The sequence below is a fragment of the Amia ocellicauda genome, chromosome 8 (genome assembly GCF_036373705.1).
Source record: "Amia ocellicauda isolate fAmiCal2 chromosome 8, fAmiCal2.hap1, whole genome shotgun sequence".
In the NCBI taxonomy this organism is placed as follows: Eukaryota; Metazoa; Chordata; class Actinopteri; order Amiiformes; family Amiidae; genus Amia; species Amia ocellicauda.
In genome coordinates this window covers 26,087,243-26,109,477 of record NC_089857.1, presented here as the reverse complement: position 1 = coordinate 26,109,477, position 22,235 = coordinate 26,087,243, and the positions used below count along the sequence as shown (strand labels likewise).

The following is a 22,235-nucleotide window of genomic DNA, read 5'->3' as shown; positions in this document are numbered from 1 at the left end:
AGACTAGAGAAATATAACATGATTTTTTTGTCCATTATTTTGTGGATAGTATACTTTTATTATTTTTGTGAACACTGAGAGAAAACCATTCATTGGTACAAGTTCCAGAAACTCCTTCAGTCAGAGGATTTAATCAGTTGCTGAAAGTTTGCCGGTAAAGTAAAAAATGCTATATTCTTTATACCATTAGGTATTTTTCTTTTGAATCATTAATTGGCTCTGTGTACTAGAGAAGGGTTTGCATGCCAACCCTCCAGAAATACACAGAAAATAACAAATGCTGCATCAATAATAACTACAGGTATTAGCCTGTATTATTATACCCCAGTCCATTTAACAGCTGCATTCAAACAAGTCAGTTTAATAAAAATGGTTCATAATATCCGTTGACAATTTCACAGTCTTCATTTAATCCACACTCTCGTGGCTAAGAAAAAAACAAACAGACGGAAGCTTTAGCTTACACGTGCTATGCAAGAACGGCTAAATTATCATTGCATGGCCACTGTAATTGCCACGTTCCAGGTTACTAACTGACTGTGGAATGTGTCTCAGTTGCACACAGTAAGTCATGAGCGATTAACCTGGATATGGCAATAAAAGGTGTATGCGTTCCAAGTGTAATCAAATGGATATTTAACGGGAAATATCTAAAACATAGGACAGCAATACCTACTACCCTCATTCCACAAAACAACATACAACTGCAATCAGAGTATTAGACAATACATTAGTAACTATTGAACTGTTTTCATGCATTAGAGCTATTAACCCCAAATTGCATTCCAAAACATGAAAGTAATGAATATGCTCTTAAGGTGTTTCACATCCAATAGAACCTCAGATCAAATACTTCCATTTATTTTTCTTACAGCTGCAAATTACATTTTAATGAGCAGCTGTTTCATTTTTAAAATCTGTTTGATGTATATCATAACCAGACTTAAAAAAAGGGGTTGCAGTGTTGAGTAGTGGTTCTGGCTCTGGAGTGGAGGGTTGTGTGTGCAGTCCCAGGTGGTGGCACTGCTGTTGTACCCTTGAGAAAGGAACTTTACCTAGACTGCTCCAGTAAAAACCCAGCTGTAAAGAGGGGTCAAAATAATGTGAAATACTGTAACAATTGTAAATCATCCTGGATAAGGACAAGAGAAATTGCCTTAAAAAGAGACATATAGTTCTTTACATGTTCATTCCAAATGAACTGCTATACTATGAAGTTTAGACCAGGGAAGTAATCTGAAGCTGTGCTCAATCTAAACCATTATGGTTGAATTCTGCATGTGTCTTTTGCACAGTCAAGTAATAAAAATGTGTAATAGAGGAGTATTTTGACAATTATCTGTTCTATAGAGTGAAGAGTGAAGAAATAATGGAATTTAATGTAATCAAGTTATGTGCATTTCATGTGCAGTTTGAACTCAAAGGTTCTACTTTATACATCTAAGCAGAGTCTGGAATGTACAAATACATTAAAAATGCATATTTTTCCTCTTTCATACCCTGTAATTTGCCATTTTTTAACCAGTAAGCTACTACAATGCCCTAGAGCCCATGAGAGAAAATGGACATGTACACACACCCTCTAAAATGTGCATTTACAGTAAGCCGATCTGCCAAACAACAGTTTGTTCTACCACTAAAATGTGCAATTCAAATTATGTCTTACTGCTTCTCAACATGGTAGTGAAACATTCTCTCACTCTGCAAAGCAGCAGGATAATTTATTTTAACTCAAATTCATTCAAGTCATGCATTAGTTATGACAAGTATCTGTTGCTAATATAATAAATTCACCTTTATTCCTCTAAGTAGAGGAAAGAAAGTGACTGCATTTTTAACCTCAAGAACTGTTTTCCAAACAGAAATGGAAAATATACAGTGTCCTCCATAATTATGTATTTGGCACCCTTATTAAAGATGAGCAAAAAAGGCTGTATAATTTTTTTTTTTTTTAAGTGTAGTTAATATACCTGTATTATAAAGTGTTACCTGTTAGTAACCCAGGGATTCATAATGGCATCATCTCAAGCCCCTGTAACCTCACTGCTTCATCTCATAGGTTAGTGAAAAGCACTGATTTTAGATTACCTTCGAAGTCAACATCTCCAACCAGTCTGGTCTTCCCTGTTGTAGGGTCCTGTATTCGATTGATGCCAACATCAATGACAGCTGCTCCTTCCTTAATCATATCAGCTGTAATCAAATTAGGGACTCCTGGAAAAACAAATGTAGACCATGCTTTTCTATCCATTATAAGATCTGAGAAGAGTACATATGAACTGTAGTACTGTAATCTCAGGATAATTTTGGAACTGTACATTAGAAAAAAATGAACATTTAAAATATTAATTGTGCTACCTTTTTGTAAACAACAACATCTGGAAGACACTTAAGACTCTGGAAATCACCTGGTAACACATTATTCAGAGTAGACAGCAATCATATTGCAGGCAATATCCAATCACCAAGCCTATATGTGTTAAATGACTCTCTGTTGTAGTGAAAGAAAAAACAAAATTATCTAGACAAGATATTTGGATAAATTAATATGAATATTAATAATAATGATATAATGGTACCATTATGGTACAATTGGTACTCTTAAATTGAACTTTTACGGAAGCCAAATCTTTGGTTTGTATATATTATGTAAGTATCACTCCTAGTTTACTTGCAAATAACTTGAATTGTAGTTCTCTTGCAAACTTTTGTGGAGGTTTGGTGTGTTTCTCACCAGGAACATGTACATTGGTTTCACATTGTACTTTTCCAATTGCGTTCAGTTCTCTCACAGTTTACTTGAATGGTAGTTGTGTCTTGCTCTACCTTTCCTTTAATTGCTGCAGAAAAAACTAAACATTTTGAGAGATTATATTTTTTCAGAAAATACATTTTGCAAAGTACTGCACTGTTGGGTAGTATTTTGTAGGACTTCAACATAGCAACAAGGCTGGGCAGTTCCTTTGCATTTGAATCCACAGGTTTGGAGTGTCTTGTTTCCAAGTGAACCAGAATGTGTCTGCTTTCACATTGCAAAAAAATGTCAAAGCAATGTACCGAGTTTGCTTTCAAACAAACAAAGACCACCTCTTTCTAGTGGTCTTGGACCATGTGGTTTGATCATTATCAGAGGTTTCACATATATCTCCAAATGAAATGAACCGCACTTCAGGCCACATCCAATCATAGGTGTGAAAGGCCCCTTAAAATCTACAAACAATTCAGGTTTAAAATATTTTTAGCGAAGCCTGAATCACATATCATCGTTATCTGGGTTACTGGACATTATTTGAACTAAAGACAATTTATACTGAGTGGGAGTATTTAATTCTGCATAACAAGGTCAATCATTTGCTGTGATGTCCCAGGCAACGTTGTTTGTAACATTGAATTGTGTAACAAAGTACCCTGAAATGTTCATGGCTATTAAAAAAACAAAAAAAAACAAAAAAAAACCACAGTTTCCTAGTTCGATTAAATAATCCATTTAGATTCAGTACTTTGAATGAAGCATAATTTTAAAATAATAAAATGACTCTGCAAAGGAGCTTCCCACCCTTCCTTGGACCATGAGTGCAATGTAGGGACAATTGGGGTAGTTACACGGCACTTCATCCATCTGGACAAAACACTGTCAGAGGGGATAAGCGCTGCATATCATTGAGAGAGATCCTCTTAGAAAGTACATTGTTTTAAATTAAACTTAAAAATACATCTGCACACAAACAAGAAAACTGACGTAGTAATAATGAAGGGCAAGGGGGTTACAATATGACATAACAAAGGGTTAGGGCCATTGCACAACATTCAGCTGGAGGAATCTGATTAGGACAGGGCTTTTATTAACAAAACATCTGGATCAAGTTACACAGTCCTTTATGTGAGCCTCTACATTTGTAATTTTTGCTTTTTCATTCCTATGAATGGAACACACGCATTGCCACATATTATCTGTCACATCCTTCTGAATCTGGTAAAATACCTATTTGTACATGCTCAGCTTCCATGAACTGACATGATACAACTAGTTATGTTCAGGTATTTATAAAGTTGAACATTTAAGGTATGCCTTCTGTCAGACTTTGAGTAATTTGTACTCAGGGTTGGTAGGGTTACTTATTCCGTTACAGAATACTGATTACCTTGTTTTGAAAATAATCTGTAACCTAATCCAATACATTACAAGTCAGTAACGTAATCAGAATACTTTTAAATTACTTTTGGAATACTTTTTTTTCTTCATCAAAAAACAAAAGCAGCTGAGTTCAACAATAAAAATGGTAATTAAGATTTGCCTCAGTTTAAAACATGCATTTTTAAACATGTGCAACTGCATCTTGATCAGTCCCGGCTGTTGGATGAACTCGGCAGGGGGGGTATTTGATTATGGGGGGGCGGTTAGTGTTTGAATTGCTGGCGAAGTGTGCTCGGAGGAGGGGGGGTAAAATTACAGAATGCAGCAACGCACGTTAGTGTTGTAACAAGAATGCACATTACTGTAAGACATTTCTACATGGACAAATAATAACTGGATCAAAATAAAATATTGGGGCACAATATTCCAACTGAGGGGGCATTGCTCCCTTCTGCCCCCCCGTGGCGCCGGGCCTGATCTTGATACCCTTATTTTGTTTACAAACTGACATAAATCACATATCAATAATGTGTTAATGTCAAAGAAGGTGAATGACGTTCAGTCATTTTAATGCAAAAATGTTCAATTTTCTGCTAATCACTGATCGTGAAACACATTTTCTTTAAATCTTAAAAATAGGTACCTTGTCTGTAAATTGTAAGTACGTTTACTGCTTATAAAGACTACAGTTTATTTTGTTATATCTGTGAAGATACACAGATCAAGCAACTTGCTTTAATAAAGGGGGTTAAACGCTGTATTGTTATCCATGTTATCATCACCGGTTTCAATTCACTAGCACCAAAAACAGTTTGAAATCAATGCAATTAGGGCGTTATTTTTAAGTATCAACAAGTGAGGAATGTTATGCATCTTGTTTCTGCAATTAACACATTATTGACTCTAACCTTCTTTTAAGTGGTATCTATCGGTTTGTAAAAGTTTAAAGGTTTGACATGTGAGGATCCCCTGAACGCACCCTGTAAAGAGCAAGGCACGGCATGGCACGGTTAGACTAGTTTATTCAGTTTGTGTGATTTGTTTTGTTTTAGGTTATAAACTCGTTGTATGCTATTATTTTGGTATTATATTAAGTCTTTCATTGTTAAGATCACAGAACCAGCTAGGATGCACAGGAACTATTTGTAATGTACGTGGATGTGTCTTAAATTGAGATAGGATTATTACTGCAAATACAAACTATCGATAATGTTTTTGGTTATATTATTTCTGGGCTTCCCTTTTGCTTATTATTATGCTTTCATACAAATTATTAAAATGCGTATTTTCTACTCGCATGTCAATCATAATTGTATTACAGTTGCACACATTTAAAAAATAAAATCTTACCTCCAGATGTTTTTCTTTTTTTTTTAGATTTTAAGTTTAGTCCTCGGAAGCAGACAGTACATTGTCCCATGGTAGGCACATCTTGTATTGCACTTTAATATTTGCTCCATTTTCTTTCTTTGGAGGTGAAAAGTTGCCTGCACTTCCACGAGTTAAACCCCTGCTACACAGTGTTGTCCCAGCGGCCACAGTAGAGCTGTGTGTTACTGGCTGTAATATTGCTGATAGCAGCTCCATTGTGCTGCTCGTTGCAAGAATGGCGCCAAATCAGCCGCAAATAAAAACAATGTTGCACAAATACTACACACGGGCCCCTTCGGATTCCCTTACACCTGTACACTTTAATTTAAATTATGTATAAGTAATCAGTAATCACTTACTCTTTTAAAACAAGTATCGGTAATCAGAATACTCGTCTGACAGGAGGAACTGTGGCAGTGTGAGAGGCAAGGCTGGGGTCAGGGCGGGTCTTTCCGTGAAGGAGACTACAAAACATCTCCTCCAAGACTCCAAACCCCAGAAGCCAGCAGGGCTCCTGATGGCCATAGCCCCGCCCACCACTTCCCCTATAAAAGGAACCAGGAAACAGACTAGGGTGTGCATGCTTGGCTGGGGGTAGCAAGGTGAACAGGAGGGCGAGAAGACAACGGCGAGAGGCGGGAGGCGGGAGGCGGGAGGCGGGAGGCGGGAGGCGGGAGGCGGGAGGCAGGAGGCAGGAGGCAGGAGGCGAGAGGCAGGAGGTGGGAGCGAGAGAGTGGAAGAGCAGGAGAAAGAAGGGTAAAGCTCACAGTTGACGGATTCACTGGCTTACAACCCTTTTTCTGTACCTGGACCATTCTCCCTTTTGAACCCCGGACTGTCTGACAACCTCCCACTGGTAACGAACTTTGATTACGGACTGTGACTACGAACCTGCCTTGCCCCTGTCATGCTTCTGTCTGCCCGGTGTTCGGCTCTGCCGACCCGGGCATTTACTGTTATTGTTAGTGTTTGTTTTGTAGTTAGGGATTGTTTACGTTTAGGTAGTGCTCGGACAGAGCTAGGGTTTGTTTTGCTTTTTGACACTGTGCCTGCCATTAAGGGAAGCAATAAAACCACAGCAAGCCTGTTTTGTACCCTCTGCCTGCCTCCCTACTGTGTGTTTCAAGACCAGACCCCACCTACATACAGCCCTTTCTTGTGACGGGCCCCCCAACCCGTTACAGAACATAACGGGAATACAAGTATCCAAATTATGTAATCTGACTATGTAACGCCGCTACTTGTATTCTGTTACTCCCCAACCCTGTTTGTACTGTATGAAAGAGCCCTCAGTTAAAAATTACCCACCTAAATATGTTCCTCCCTGCATAAAGGCCTATATTTCATATTTTCATGCAGAGGAAGCATTCATAATTATATCTCCTGAGTGATTTCAGCATTCTGCCTAAAGTGACTTGGAAACATAGACAGAAAACATTTGTATGGACAATGACAATTGGCACGTTTTTCTGTCATGTCTCAGTGTTATCACATTGCTATCCAAAAATATTTTAAATGAACTCAAATGTGGCACAGTATACATAACCTAGAGATGTGAATCTATACTGGAATCTAACTGAAATATTATTAATTTGAAAATGAAGCAGCTCAAATACCTACTAAACAAAACACTAAATTGATTAAACAGGCTACTGTTTAAGTTCTATATTGGAGGCTGAAGTGAAAAGCAAATCAATGTGTATCGCCATTTTGGTGACATTAAAGCAATACTTATGTATCATGTGTTACCTAAATTGCTTAAAACCCTAAGGTCAATAAAAAAGGTTGGCTTTTAAATATTTTTTATAAACATAATTGGCGTTTTAATGAGTGTAACATCAATTGTAAAGATTAAATTGTATTTTTTGTCACTATGCAATTTTGCTTGCATTGTTAAAGTTAAAGTTGTGTCTTGGAATGAAAGACAGGAGGCTGTATTTTTCCAAATGCAGAACTAAATAATAAAATGTCCACAGGCACAAAGTGCACCCAGTATGAAAAAAGTTATATAAAAGACATGATTCATTATCTAATAAGGTGCTGTTGGTGACCTGGTGGCTTTAGAACTTCCTCCTAATTAGGATTAGCAGGACATGACTTCTTGAAGAAGGACTATATTCAATAATAAAATTAGAACTTAAATCCAAATATGCAACAGCATGTGTATACCGTTTCAAAATACTAATAACTAATAATGACATTTACAAATCTAGTCCAGTTTAGATTAACTCTTACAGTTACAATCAGAATGGTATGCTCTGATCCAGTACTGTGGTTAAAGTGAACACTTTCATGGTTGCTACATCTATTGACTCTCTGATGCTGTTTTAGGACTTAAATTGCTAAAAGAACACAATTTTCCATATGGAATACGGTGGCATTTTGTATAAATTGAGATTGAAGCTATGAAACCCTTATCAGAGCTTGATGTGCTCTCTTAGGAGCTGGGACGCTTCTAGTATATCAGTATTATACAATTCTGTGGTACTATGATATAATTCCACTGTTCAAGCAAGCTGGTCACTGATCAAATCTGTTTGGATGCTTAGCGTTAAACACAATATAATAGGTGACAGAAAAGACAGAGACTATGCAACTAATTCTATATGAACTGTAATTGCCTACATATTACGGTATGAAAGTGACATCGTACAAAAAATGAAGTGGCACAAGTGGTTCAGCCTCTATTTATATTCATAAATACTGTATGGAACCTGGGCAGCATGGTGGTGCGGTGGTTAGCGCTGCTGCCTCACAGCTCCAGAGGGCCTGGGTTTGAGTCTTGGCTCAGGGAGTCTGTCTGTGTGGAGTTTGCATGTTCTCCCTGTGTCCATGTGGGTTTCCTCCAGGTACTCTGGTTTCCTCCCACCATCCAAAGACATGTTGGTTAGGTTAATTGGCCACACTAAAATTGTCCTGTGTGTGCCCAGCAATGGACTGGTGTCCCACCCTGGGTGTATTCCTGCCTTGTGATCTATGCTTTCCTGGATTGGATCCAGCATTCCCTGTGACCCACATGGATAAGCAGTTTCAAAGATGGATGTATGGAACCTTTTGATCAGCCAAGTTCCACTGAACTACTGAGTTTAGTGTAGTTTGTTCTAATATTCTATTGATGTTTTTTAATCTAATGTAGTGTTCTATGTGTTTTGCACCACGGCTAGCATAACCAACTGGACCTGACTGCCGAAAAAAAAATTCGGCAATGTCGACTAGGGACTAGACCCTATTTAGTGGGGCTTCAGCCCCCCTGTATTTTCTCTCAGCGAAGAGAGAGGAAGAGAAAGGTTTCTTTACATGATTGTTACGGAGCGGGTAATTGCCCTCACAGCCATTATGGCACTAATTATTATATCAATAAATGTGAGGAGCATTGCTGAGGTGAAAAAGAGGACCGATGTTTTAAACTCTCTGGCTGGAATGAAGGCGGATATTATCTGTTTGCAGGAGTGCGGCATCCCGTTCCAAAAGGAATATAAAGATCTCCGGGACACTTGGACCCTAGGAGAATCCTTCTGGTCGGGGTCCAATGTGTCCCGAGCGGACGGGATTGCCGTACTCCTGAAAAACCCCTTCATAGAGATAAAAGCATTTAAGGTTATAGAGGCGGGCAGACTGGCCAGCCTCGATTTTAAATACAAGGGGGCTGTATTGAGGCTGGTCAATGTCTATGCCCCCACCAGCCAGAGAGAGAGAGTCCTCTTTCTCCCTCAGCTACGCCCGATCCTGATCGGCACCTTACCAGTTATCATTTCAGGTGATTTCAACTGTGCTCTGAGGGATGTAGACCGGAGTAAGCCCCGCAACGATAGATCCAGCAGGGACCTCGCTGCGTTCGTGGAGGACTTTGAACTCTGTGACGCAGGTCGGGACCTGGTCCCCTTGTTCACCTGGGTGAGTTCTTCTGGCTCCTCCTTCTCCAGGATAGATCTCGTCCTCCTCAGTAAGCCACTGGAGAGGACCGCCATGTCTTCGGAGGCGGTCTTCTTTTCAGACCACAGGCTCCTGACGACAGAGGTGCTCATCCCGAGCACACGGGAGTCGGGGCCTGGGGTCTGGAAGCTCAACACCTCCCTGCTCGATGATCCTCGTGTTATTAAGACCTTTAGCAGACGCCTCGAGGAGTGGAGGACCCTGAAGGACCTTTTTGATTCTCCCATAGAGTGGTGGGAGATGGTGAAGAAAAGGACCAAGGGCTACTTCATTCAGCTGGGGAAACGGAAAGCTCGTGAGAGGCGGGCGAGATATTCCCATCTAAATGCCCGCCTCCAGCGCCTGAGTCTTTTACAGCTCAGAGGCTTCGACCTAGCTGAGGAGGTGGCTCGGGTCAAACTGAGTCTCTCTGCCCTCTATCGGGAGGAGCAAGAGAAGATCAAGGTCCTTTCCAGGGTCCGCATCATGGAGGACGATGAGAAATGCAGCCGCTTCTTCTTCAAGAAAACGAAGGAGAGGCGGCCTGCAATGTCCTCCATGATCGACTCCTCGGGGCAAGAGGTGGAGGGCAGAGAGGCTGTTGAGACAGTGGTGCGGGATTTCTACAGGGAGTTGTATGATCAGAAGGTGGTGGATCAAAATCTGATCCATCACTTTCTGTCCCTGTTGGAGTCCCGCAATGAGGGGGACGAGGAGGAGGAGGAGGAACCAGAGATCACCACCACTGAACTCTCCCAGGTGATAAAGAGTCTTAACTCCGGAAGGACACCGAGCCCCGATGGGATCCCTGCTGAGTTCTATAAGATCTTTTGGGAGGTGCTTAAAGAAGATCTGGCCCAGGTCTTGGGGTCGATGTACAGAGAGGGTAGATTGGCCCCTTCTATGAAGAAGAGTATCCTCTCCCTTCTTCACAAGAAGGGAGACCAAAAAGATCTGAGGAACTGGCGGCCGGTCAGCCTCCTGTGCACCGACTACAAGATACTGGCCAAAGCACTGACGCTCCGGCTACAGCGGCCACTCCCTCAAGTCGTGGGTCCCGACCAGGTCTGTGGTGCCCGGGGGAGATCGGCGGCCGACAACGCCATGCTGCTCAGGGATGTCGTGGCCTACTCGAACGAGAGAGGGCTTCCCCTGGTCCTAATCAGCTTGGACCAGGAGAAAGCCTTCGACAGAGTGGGCCACGAATACCTGCAGCTCGTCATGGAGAGGATGGGTCTCGCTCTTGGCCTGAGGAAGTGGGTTAAGATCATTTACAGCGGTCTAAGCAGCAGGGTCCTTGTGAACCGCCACCTGACCGAACCATTTCCGGTCAGGTCGGGGGTCCGGCAGGGTTGTCCCCTGTCGGCCCTGCTGTTCGTCCTCTGTCTGGAGCCGTTCATGCAGGCGATCCGCCGGGACGTCCGGGTGACAGGTTTCCATCTCCCGGGTTCCGGTGGAGAGCAACTGAAGGCCCTGGCCTACATGGACGATGTGGCCGTGGTTTGCACGGACGCTCCGTCCGTGGCCAGTGTCGAGGAACTGCTGGACGGCTTCTGCAGGGCGACGGGGGCCGCTGTCAACAAGGCCAAGAGCGAGGTCTACCTCTCCAGGGCATGGCCTGTCGGCCGGGGCCCGCCGACCGTGTTCCCTGTGAAGCCGTTTATCAAGGTTCTGGGGATCACGATCGACGGGACCAACACGGGCACCCGGAGCTGGGAGGAGGCCATATCTAAGGTCCAAAAGAAGATACACTGCTGGAGCACAAGGACCTTGACGATGGCTGGTAAGGTGCTGGTCGTAAAGGCCATCCTCTTCCCGATACTCCTCTACGTAGGAATGATCTTCCCCCCAGACAAGGTCATCGCAAAACTAGTGACCCGAATTATATTTCGGTTTGTCTGGGGGAGCAAAATGGAGAGGCTGAAAAGAGTGCAGATGGTGAAGGGTACCCTGGATGGAGGCAGGGGGGTCCCGGACGTTGTGCGGCTGATAAAGGCGCAGGGGCTGGCCTATGTGGTCAAGAACATCCAGGCTGCTGGCAAGAAAGTGAGTTTCATGAACCGCTTTTATTTTGCCAGCAGCCTGAGACCATTCAGCCTCTGCGCCATGGATAACACCAGGCCGCACTCGTGGGATCCCCCGCCGTTCTACAGGGCGCTCCGAGCCTTTGCGCTCGAAGTAGGCCTCCATAAAGTCGTGCTGGCCTCCTGGGATTATAAGACCATCTGTAGCCAGATGAGATCTACCCAGGAGACCAGCCGGATAGAAGATTTCCCTCCCGAAACCTGCCGGTTTATCTGGACTAACGCTACGCACGTTTGCCTCACGAATACGCAGAAAGATGTCTCCTGGATGGCTGTGAGTCGGTGTCTCCCCACCCGAGTGTTCATGCACAGAAGGGGCATAGCTCCTTATGACACCTGCCCCTATAAGGGTTGCCTGGGGAAGGAGACGGAGGCTCATATCTTTAGAGATTGCCCCTCCGCCTACAGGGTCTGGCTCCTGTTTTCTCCGTTCCTCCACAGGTTTGCCGTTCCTGCGCGGGCGACCGCCCAGCAGATCTTATACGGTCCTGCCAGGGGATTAACATCTTCCACCCTGAGGTGCTGGTGGCGTGTCGTCTGCGCAGTGAAGCAGGCCCTGTGGGAGGGACGGAATATCTGTCTATTTAATAAGCAGGAGCTGGACCCGATTGTCATCGCGCGGAGGGGCATGGTGCTCGTGAGGGACTACGTCAATCTGGAGGTCCATCAGAGGGGCAAGGAGGAAGCCTATAAGAACTGGCATATACAAGATCTGGGGGAGCTCAGGATCCCATGATGGGACCCACCTCCGGGGACGGTCAGTTCCCCCTGCTGGAGCCCGAGTCCAAGATCTTTTAACCATTTTATGAATGATTGTTTTTAAAATGACTTTTAAGAATGAATTTTTAACTGTTTTTAAAGATTTAGTTGGTTTTAAAACACAAATTGTTTAGGGGTTTTTTGGTTTAGTTTTGTTATATTTTTTTGTCAAATACATTGTCCGTTTTGGATTTAATTTTAAATGCATTGGACCTTTTTTGTTTGTTTTTTATTTTTTACCTTTTTAATTGTTTCTTTATTTTGTCCAATGCATTTTCAGTTATTTTCAATGTATTTGACTTTTATGTTGGTGAGCAGTTTTGCTTTAATCACGTTTGTTTTGTTGTTTTGTGCACGTTTATTTAAAGTTAAGTGTTTTTTCGGTTTTGTTAAATCACAAAGATTTTAAAAATTTTAAGTGATTTTAAGAATTGATTTTAAAAAGTTTTTAATCATAAGTATTAAAAATTTGAATTGTTTTTATTTGAAAAATGTAAAATACTATAAACAATAAAACAGTATTTTCTCTCAGCCCCCTAAAAATAATACGAACACTGTCAGCCGCCCCTTGTATTTTCTCTCGGCCCCCCTAAAAATAATACAACAAATGAATCCAAGAATGAAGAAGTAACTCCGCAAAACACTGTCAGCAATTCCCTGCTCTGACACCGGAAAAAACACCATCAGCACCATCCCCCAATCCCCCCACTCTTACACCAGGAAGAGACACCATCAGCACCCCCCGCAAAATGTCTGGATCCCCAATCTAGAATATTGATGCAGAGATTTCCTTGATGAGATTTTCAGCAAAAGGCAAGTTTACTAAATCAGATTGGTAAACTTGTATTATCAGGAAAAGACTTTCACTTTACATTTAACTGCGTGGGAAGCAGATTTACTAAGTCACTAAATATGTGTAAAGAGGAATTTGCATAAGAAAAAAGTCTTGACATCAGACTGTTACATGCCAAAATGACAAGTGTGATAAGAACATAAGAACATAAGAAGGTTTATAAATGAGAGGAGGCCATTCAACCCATCGTGCTCATTTGGTGTCCATTAATCTCTAAGTGATCCAAGGATCCTATCCAGTCTATTTTTAAATGTTCCCAAACTTTCAGCTTCTACCACATCGGTGGGGAGTTTGTTCCAGATTGTGACTACTCTCTGTGTGAAGAAGTGTCTCCTGTTTTCCGTTTTGAATGCCTTGATGCCCAATTTCCATTTGTGTCCCCGGGTGTGTGTGTCCCTGCTGATCTGGAAAAGCTCCTCTGGTTTGATGTGGTCGATGCATGCTGCACACACACAGCTGCATTTGTGATGATGCTGCAATATTATTTGCAAATGTCTTTAAAATAAAATCCTTTTAAGATATTGGCACATAACACTTACAAACCTAAAGGAAAAAATAAGGTATTTCTTCTTATATTTTGATTCTCCAGGTTTATGGGGAGCTTATTTTGCTTTTCATTCTTTAAAAAAAAATGTGACAAGGATTTTTTATTCAGTTTCACCACATTACCTGTCTCAAGCCCAAAGCAGTTACTAGTTTACACACAATTTGTTTAGCCATTAATCTCCAGGTTATAAACAGCATTCTACAACTTCTACTTGACTCATAGGATTTGTTAATTAAGAAATATGTATTTTTTTCCATTCTGCTAGCCTCGTTTCTTCACCCTCTGCAGCTGGGGAAAGAGAGCCATGATAAAAATACACAGATGTGTTTAGATGTGTATAAACATATCGTGACAGAAAATATTTACCAGTATTATTTGTTGATCTCCAGGAAACAGCCTAATGACTAAACAATTTTCTACAGAAACAGGGTCTGAAGCTTACCAGCTGCAGCAATGATGATGTCTGCAAGGCAAGTGTGAACCTTCAGCTGCTCTTTAGGAGTGAACCGGTGAGCTATGGTCACTGTGGCATCACCTGCAGTAACCAAACATAGTACAGTATTAGAATCATGGAAAAACAAACAATGTACTAGAGATGGGTTCTGGTTGTGAAATATTATTAAGCATGCTCCTTAGTTTAAGGTCTTTCCCTTTGCTTGACTTCACTTTGTTCATTCAGCTATTAGACAACTTTTTGTTTCACACAAAAAGTAAACCTAACATGAATGACAGCAGTAATCTCCGCCCCTGTACTTATCGCCTAAATAAATAATTAATTTGTTGTCCTGGAAAGCCCCAATCCATCACGTTTCAAAAGTGTATTCAGTCAGTGGTGAAAACATAATTGTGTTTTAACAAAAAGCTAAAATATTTGACCCTATTTCTCTAGTTGTAGCATCTAGCTCCCAGGGAAATATATTGAGCTATAAAGCACTAAATGGATTAGCCCCTCAACAACTAAGCAAGCTCATAGCCCTGTATATACCTGGTCGAACAATTTGGTCCCAGGATGCAAGCTACCTGGTAGTCCTTCAAATTGGTAAAAATAATACAGGAGGTAGAGCATTTAATTGCAGGGCCCCTATCTGATCAATGATCTGCTGGCCAATGACAAGAATACTCCTTCTGTCTCAGCCTTTAAGTCCAGGTGGAAGACTTACATCTTTAGTGTAGCATTCCCTTAAATCTTTACATACTACCTGCTGCAGATGTCTCTGGGCATATTGCAAATTAACCCTGATTGTATTCTTCACAACCTCCACCACACATCACTAACTCATCTACTCTGCTCCTCCAGATGGATGGCCCCTTGGGGCCAATTAGGCCCTCTCCCCTCCCTTTGATTACTGGTGAGCCACAGATGAGCCCCCCTCTGAGAGTTTTTGGAGAATAATGTTTTTTATTGTTTATATCAATACTCATAAATAGGGTTTTGCAGAAAATGTATTATATGGAGTGTTGCAAAAGTCAATTTGCGGAACACACCACATAATTTCTGATTATATATTCTGAATACTAACAAAATGTATGTCATATAATCACACTTTTCAAAAAAATATTTTAATACATTTCAACCTATCAATGCATCTGAGCATGTTTTATGTTTTATTAAAGAGATCTGTAAAATAACTGTCTTCTCTTGTAAACAGAAATGTGTCCTATTCAGAAAAAACATTTTCCAATTGTTTTCAATCTTCATGTTTTTATTGTAAACAACAGAAGCAACTAACAACTTCTTTATCAAATGTTTTCTATACAAATGTCTAGTTTGATGTCCTTTTTGTTTCTATGTGATATAATTGCTAATGCTCTTGAAACAAGACAGGAGTGCTCATCCATTCTCTCTTAGTCATGTTTCTAAACATTTGTTTTCTCTTGCTAATTCTGATCTCCCAGAACCACAGTTTCACTTCATTTTTATTCCTTTTGAGTTTTCAATTACATTATATGAACTAGTCAATATGAACATTCCTTTCTAGGTCTTTAGTCTTTAATATCTTTGTACTGAGATATAGAAAAATGTTTAATTCTTGCTCTCCCTGGGTCAATGGGTCATATCTGCCGAACAAAACAAACTAAAAAAACAAACAAAACTAAAAAAGCACCGCAATGACTCAAACATAAATAGCACTGGTGTAGTCACATACTTTAAGCATTGCTCAAAAAGAGATGGAAAGATTATCTACGCCATGATGTGATCTTGTTGGCATTCATTGTGCTATCTTCCTGTACAACTCCTGCCACACAGTTCAGAGTGTGGATTTCAAGGCTTGCTGATATGACAGTGGGAATGAGTAGAGTGCATGTGAGGGCAAGAGAAATATACTCTGTGTTGGGCAATTAAATATCCCAGCAACCACTGCGCATAAGTACGTCCCTAATTTCTAAACTAAATATATGAAGTGCCAGAAAATCTGACAGAAACTATGATTCAAGTATATACGGAAGAACCTCACGATTTTCTTATCATAAATAAACAAATAATAATGCAATCTTCACCTTTGTGACTTCTTGAGGGGCTTAATACATTAAATTAAATGTTAGGTAAGTGAGATTGGCATTTACTAGGGATGGCATCAAGAGACGCGATCATTGATTGATGTTCATAAAGAATGAGAGCCAGCTCCAGGGCACAAGAGCTGTTTGTTAAAACCTCACTGCAGCATACCACTGTAGTGCATGATCTGGCAACAGCTCTGCCTTTTGACAAATTTATACAGATTTATTGAGCCTCACAATACTTTTTCCACAGTTGGCACCAATAAGAAATAACTAACAACCAAATAATTACAACTATTATGCATGGAGGGGAAAGGCATATGCAAGGACAGTCATTTAGTTAAATGAGATGACTATGGAGGTTTAATTAAAAGATTGGTAAACACATTTTTCCGTTCTCTAGCAAATTCAGTGATGTCACATGCATTGGTTTGTTCTTCTGTTAATTTCAATCATTCTTGGGAGATATTTTTGCATTTTAAATTAGATGGTTTCAGTGCCATAGATGAGCGGGTATAGTATGCACTGGTCAAATATGGTTCCATTCAGGTAAATGGGCAGATTTTAAGCAAGCAATACTGTGCCACTTCTTCCTAATGTACTCAATCAATTTTAATGCCATACCTGTAAGATTTACTTGGAATGGGTACCATACATGTAGAGATGCTTATTTAAGCAAAAATTGCAGTGGTCTAAATTTTTTCCAGAGATGTGTATATATATATATATATATATATATATATATATATATATTAGGGCTGTCAGTCAGTCGAAATATTTAATCAGTTAATAAATGGCCATATATGTACAGTGAGAGAAAAAAGTATTTGATCCCCTGCTGATTTTGTACGTTTGCCCACTGACAAAGAAATGATCAGTCTATAATTTTAATGGTGTTCTTGGGGTCATTCCTCCTCCTCCAAACACGGCGAGTTGAGCTCGATTTTGGTCTCAACTGACCACAACACTTTCACCCAGTTCTCCTCTGAATCATTCAGATGTTCATTGGCAAACTTCAGACGAGCCTGTACAGGTGCTTTCTTGAGCAGGGGGACCTTGCGGGCGCTGCAGGATTTCAGTCCTTCACGGCGTAGTGTGTTACCAATTGTTTTCTTGGTGACTATGGTCCCAGCTGCCTTGAGATCATTAACAAGATCCTCCCGTGTAGTTCTGGGCTGATTCCTCACCGTTCTCATGATCATTGAAACTCCACGAGGTGAGATCTTGCATGGAGCCCCAGACCGAGGGAGACTGACAGTTATTTTGTGTTTCTTCCATTTGCGAATAATCGCACCAACTGTTGTCACCTTCTCACCAAGCTGCTTGGCGATGGTCTTGTAGCCCATTCCAGCTTTGTGTAGGTCTACAATCTTGTCCCTGACATCCTTGGACAGCTCTTTGGTCTTGGCCATGGTGGAGAGTTTGGAATCTGATTGATTGATTGCTTCTGTGGACGGGTGTCTTTTATACAGGTAACGAGCTTTAAGAGAGTGCTCCTAATCTCAGCTCGTTACCTGTATAAAAGACACCTGGGAGCCAGAAATCTTGTTGATTGATAGGGGATCAAATACTTATTTCCCTCATTAACATGCAAATCAATTTATAACTTTTTTGAAATGAGTTTTTTTTTTTGTTATTCTGTTTCTCAATGTATAAATACACCTACCATTAATATTATAGGCTGATCATTTCCTTGTCAGTGGGCAAACGTACAAAATCAGCAGGGGATCAAATACTTTTTTCCCTAACTGTATATGGGTATATAAAATTAGCCTTCAGGACCTTCACTTGTCACTTAATATAGTGCACCTGCACTTCTAATTTTACTTCCCTTTAAAGTGTTTACAGTCAACAGTGTCATCATATGTATGCAGGTTATTTTTCTAATAAATGAAGCGAGAGTAACATTCAAAATAATCGTAATTCCAGGAGCCATCTGATTTCCAGGTCTGTATCAATAGTTATACTTGAAATCAAGCGCTTCTGAACAGAGACCACAGAGTAGAGAACAGCGAAGAGACTGCTGACCAATAGCAGTGCTTCGAGTCCTGTGGGCATGTTCAGAGGTCGATGGTTAGAGGTCGATAGACCATGATCATGTATTTGCAATAGCGTTTGACATTGCATTTACATTTTGTCCAGAAAACAGCGTAAGAGGTATGACATGCATTTACAAAGAGGGGCGCTGTTTCTCTCATTTCACACTTGCATTATCAATTGAATAAAGTGCATCTTGACACAAGGTTGATCATGCATTTGTAATAGGAGTCTTTGACCATGCATTTACAATAGTGTTTGACATTTGCATTTCCATTTTGTCCAGAAAACGGCGTAAGAGCTAGGACATGTATTTGCAAAGAGGGGTGCTGTTTTTCTATTTTCACAAATACACTGTCATTTGAATAAAGTCCACCATAAAGCGGGGGAAGTTTTCGAAAATGCAATTGCATTTGGCTTTTGCATTAACTTTTTAATATTGTCTGTGAATGTGCATACTAGTATATGAAAATGCAAATGGGATTATTGCATTTTAATTTTGTCCCAAATAATGCATGCATAAATGGAACATGATTATGCAGTTGTGGGATTGCATAATGATGGTCCATTTTGCATTAACATTTGAATAAAGTCCTCTATATGCTTCCATATTTTTTCATCTCTTGGGATCCATTCAATAGCTTCCATCTTTGATTTGTTAATTTTGCAATGCGTCCGGCCAATTGACATTTTAACATTTTCACTCTTTCAATTATATCACAAATATTGGTTTGTTCTCAGATACATTAATTCATTTTTCTCTTTCTTCTTGTTATTTCAAGTATAGGCTACATCTTTCCATACTCCTTTGTGTTGTCTGCAGTTTCTGTATCATTTAGGCCTATGCATTAATTGACAGGTTTCATAGCACTGGTAGTATGCATTGATCAAATACTTTTCTCTTGAGGCAAGTGGGTAGATTTCCTTTCAACAGCATGCTGTTTCTTCAAAATGCAATCCATCCCATTTTCACTCCTCTTTTGATTTCTTCCATAATATCTCCATCTGCATTGATTAAGTTAGATAACTTTTGACTTCTTCAAATATTCATTGATCTACTTCAATTTTCTTAGATACAGCAAAACTGCTAATCATGACTTGTTTTACTCTTGTAAAACATACAGATATATATAAGTTATTTGTGTACTGTTGGTTTTAGGATTTAAAAAAAAAAAAAAAAAAAAAGCATATCATAGTTCTCAAATGATCCACCAACAAGCAGAGGCGGAGTTTAAAGAACAAACATGTTGCTAAACACAAGAACATGTTTGCAAATGAAGTTCATCCAAGAACATTTTCATATTTAGTTTCTTATTCTAAAAGATGTTGATGCTTTCTACCCGGTCACGTTAGTTAAGTTTATTACAGATAACACAAGTTAAAGCATGCCCTTGCATCACATTTTCATCCTGTGCCAGCTGGGAATTAAGTGTCAAATAAAGCCCACAGGGGTTTGCAGATTCACAGGAAAAATCCTTTCGATTTTAAAGTTTTACTTTCTTTAACATTATGCCTTGAATCAGATGTATTAACAATTTAGGAAATTTTGATTTTAGATAATCAGCATGCAGTATAATTTCAGCAGTTTTCATTGGGAGCTCTGGAAAATGAACATGTGATCCACACAGTCTCAGTACACATTAATATGTGTATATTAGAGTAGAAAATCACTCTTACATAGCCTATTTTTAAATTCAGTCATGAGAGTGGAACAGAAAAATATCTGAAATGCAGAAATAGAGTGCCTATGGCATTCATATATAGGCTGGTGTATGGAGGCCACCTAGGCCACCACTGGATCTACAAAGATTTGACAGTTATAATTAATTATTTTGTACATGAATAGATAACATACATAGAGGGTTTAAGCAAATCAAAATGTAGCAACTGTTCTGTTAGATCTAGATTACAATTTAAGATCTACTTTTCGATTCCATTAATACATTTAACATTCAACATATATCATATGCAATAATGAAAAATATAATTAATGTAACCATAGACACATACACCTATGAGTGTAACTAGGTATTTATCAATGTGGAGTTAGCTTTCAGTGCATTGAATGCCTGTGCAACAGATTCGTTTTTTATTTCTACGTACTCACATAAAAATAAGTTATAATAAACAATTACATATAATAATGTCTATCCGCTGCAGACAGCAGTATGTTTGTTCTATTAATGATTTCCTCAACAATAGAGGGTAGTGGTCATTTCATGTTCACAATGCCCGTTTCCACATTTATTTTGTAATAGAAGAGCTCAAGATAACGCCTACAGCTTCCTCTTACGCTCATAACAATCCCTAGCTTGCCTGTCTCTGCAATATGCACAATTCAGTACACTGTGAAATAGTTTTAACAAAAGGCAAGCCTGAAGTACAAGGCTCTTCTGATTTCCTTTTTCTCCAAACATGGAAATCTTGGAAACAGTTACCTTAAAAAAAAAATTCACTATTAGCTCTATTACTTGAATGGATTCCCAGAAGGAGAGAGGATTGTTTATTTTGTTATGGATTTTATCAGAAAGAATGTATGCAGATGCATCAGGTCCCCTTTACAAAACAGTAGTGGCACAGATCTTAACGGATGTGTACAAACTCCATCAGTAATTCTGTTAATTCCCATTTCCTGTATTTGAAAAAAAATAAAATAAAACAAAATACATATTAGGAACACAAAAAATGTAGGGGGAGGTTATTTGGCCCATCTTTCTTGTTTGCTTGTCAATAGCTTATTTATGTAAGGATTTCATTAAGACCTTTCTTGAAAAATCCCAAAATCCAAGGCAGACAGAGAAAAATGTGAATACTGTGCCATTTTTTCCAGCGTATAGTGTGGAAGTGTGTTTCTGATCAAGCAGAAAGAAGCTACTGGTGTCCACCTGTACATTTCCTGTTGATTCAACTGCATACCTATGTGTTCCTCTCATTCATTCCCTATAATGGACAGATGTATAGAGTAGGCAGGTAAGTAATTTTCACAACTGAGTTGTGTCTTTGATGCCATTATTTCAGTCTTAAAAAGGTATGATTCAGTACCTTGAAAGTACCAACCAAATGAAACAAACTGACTAATATGATTCAACCGTGGTCAATTGTGTGCTGTTCCTGCTGACATCATCATGATCAATATTTCTGGGGAGAACCCCATATCTCTTTTCTCCAGAGCAATAATACCTGTTCATACCATGTTCTTTTAAATAACAAACTGAAGGCAATTAACATGTCCAGCCACGTGTCTCAAGAGTCAAAAAAGTTTCACTATTTAAGAAGGTAATTGCCACCTGTGGTACCATTACTTATGTTTTTATGGAATGAAAACATGTCAATACTGTTGTTACTATCACAACCAAAACAAGGAGTTACAGCTGGGAAAATAATATATATGTATTTATCAATGGATCACAGAGGAATTTGTTTTTGCATTCTGACTCACTAAGCAAAGCTAATCCACTTTTGTTTCTATTATGCCAAAATAGTCACACAATAACATGGTCTCCTGAAATACTCATGTGCACACCAGTTAATCTTAGATTCATCTTAGTGGCACGAGTAAGAGATAATCTACCAGGCCAAAACTGAATGACTGATTCATCAGTGATTCCCAATTAAAGTATTTAGCTGAACTAACAGGCTATTATTTTGTAGTGAACACTTTCTTCACCATGCCATTTAATTAGAATAATTTATTGATTGTAGGGAGATAGGAAACCAGAGGAGATGATGCTTTTAATTTAGGCATAAATTGAGTTTTAGAAGCTAGGACTACACAGATTTACGCTTCACTGCATATTATTGAAAATCTTCATCCATTTCTCCATATCTCAGTGAATTCTTATCATTTCAATCAGTCATTATTTGTCTTTATAAAATGTCATCTCATAATCTATTAAAATAAGTTACCATAAATTTGCCATAACCAGTTACTTTTGACTATTCTCATTATTAAGCTGGTGTGTGTCATGGTGGTACAGAATGGGGAAATTGTTAAACACACACATATACACACATATATAAATGTAATATGATTATGCA

At 39.6% G+C, this 22,235-nt stretch overlaps 1 protein-coding gene across 2 annotated transcripts in view; it reads right to left on the bottom strand.

The window, feature by feature from the left end:
• LOC136754728 (bifunctional methylenetetrahydrofolate dehydrogenase/cyclohydrolase 2, mitochondrial) overlaps nucleotides 1-22,235 on the bottom strand; it is a 38,282-nt gene that overhangs the window by 521 nt on the left and 15,526 nt on the right. For both annotated transcript variants that reach the window (XM_066710829.1, XM_066710830.1), the window contains exons 6-7: nucleotides 14,104-14,196; nucleotides 2,089-2,214 (exon numbers count right to left, since the gene is read on the bottom strand). In XM_066710829.1, coding sequence (XP_066566926.1) covers nucleotides 2,089-2,214; nucleotides 14,104-14,196 — 219 coding nt within the window. The remainder of the gene's footprint in view (nucleotides 1-2,088; nucleotides 2,215-14,103; nucleotides 14,197-22,235) is intronic.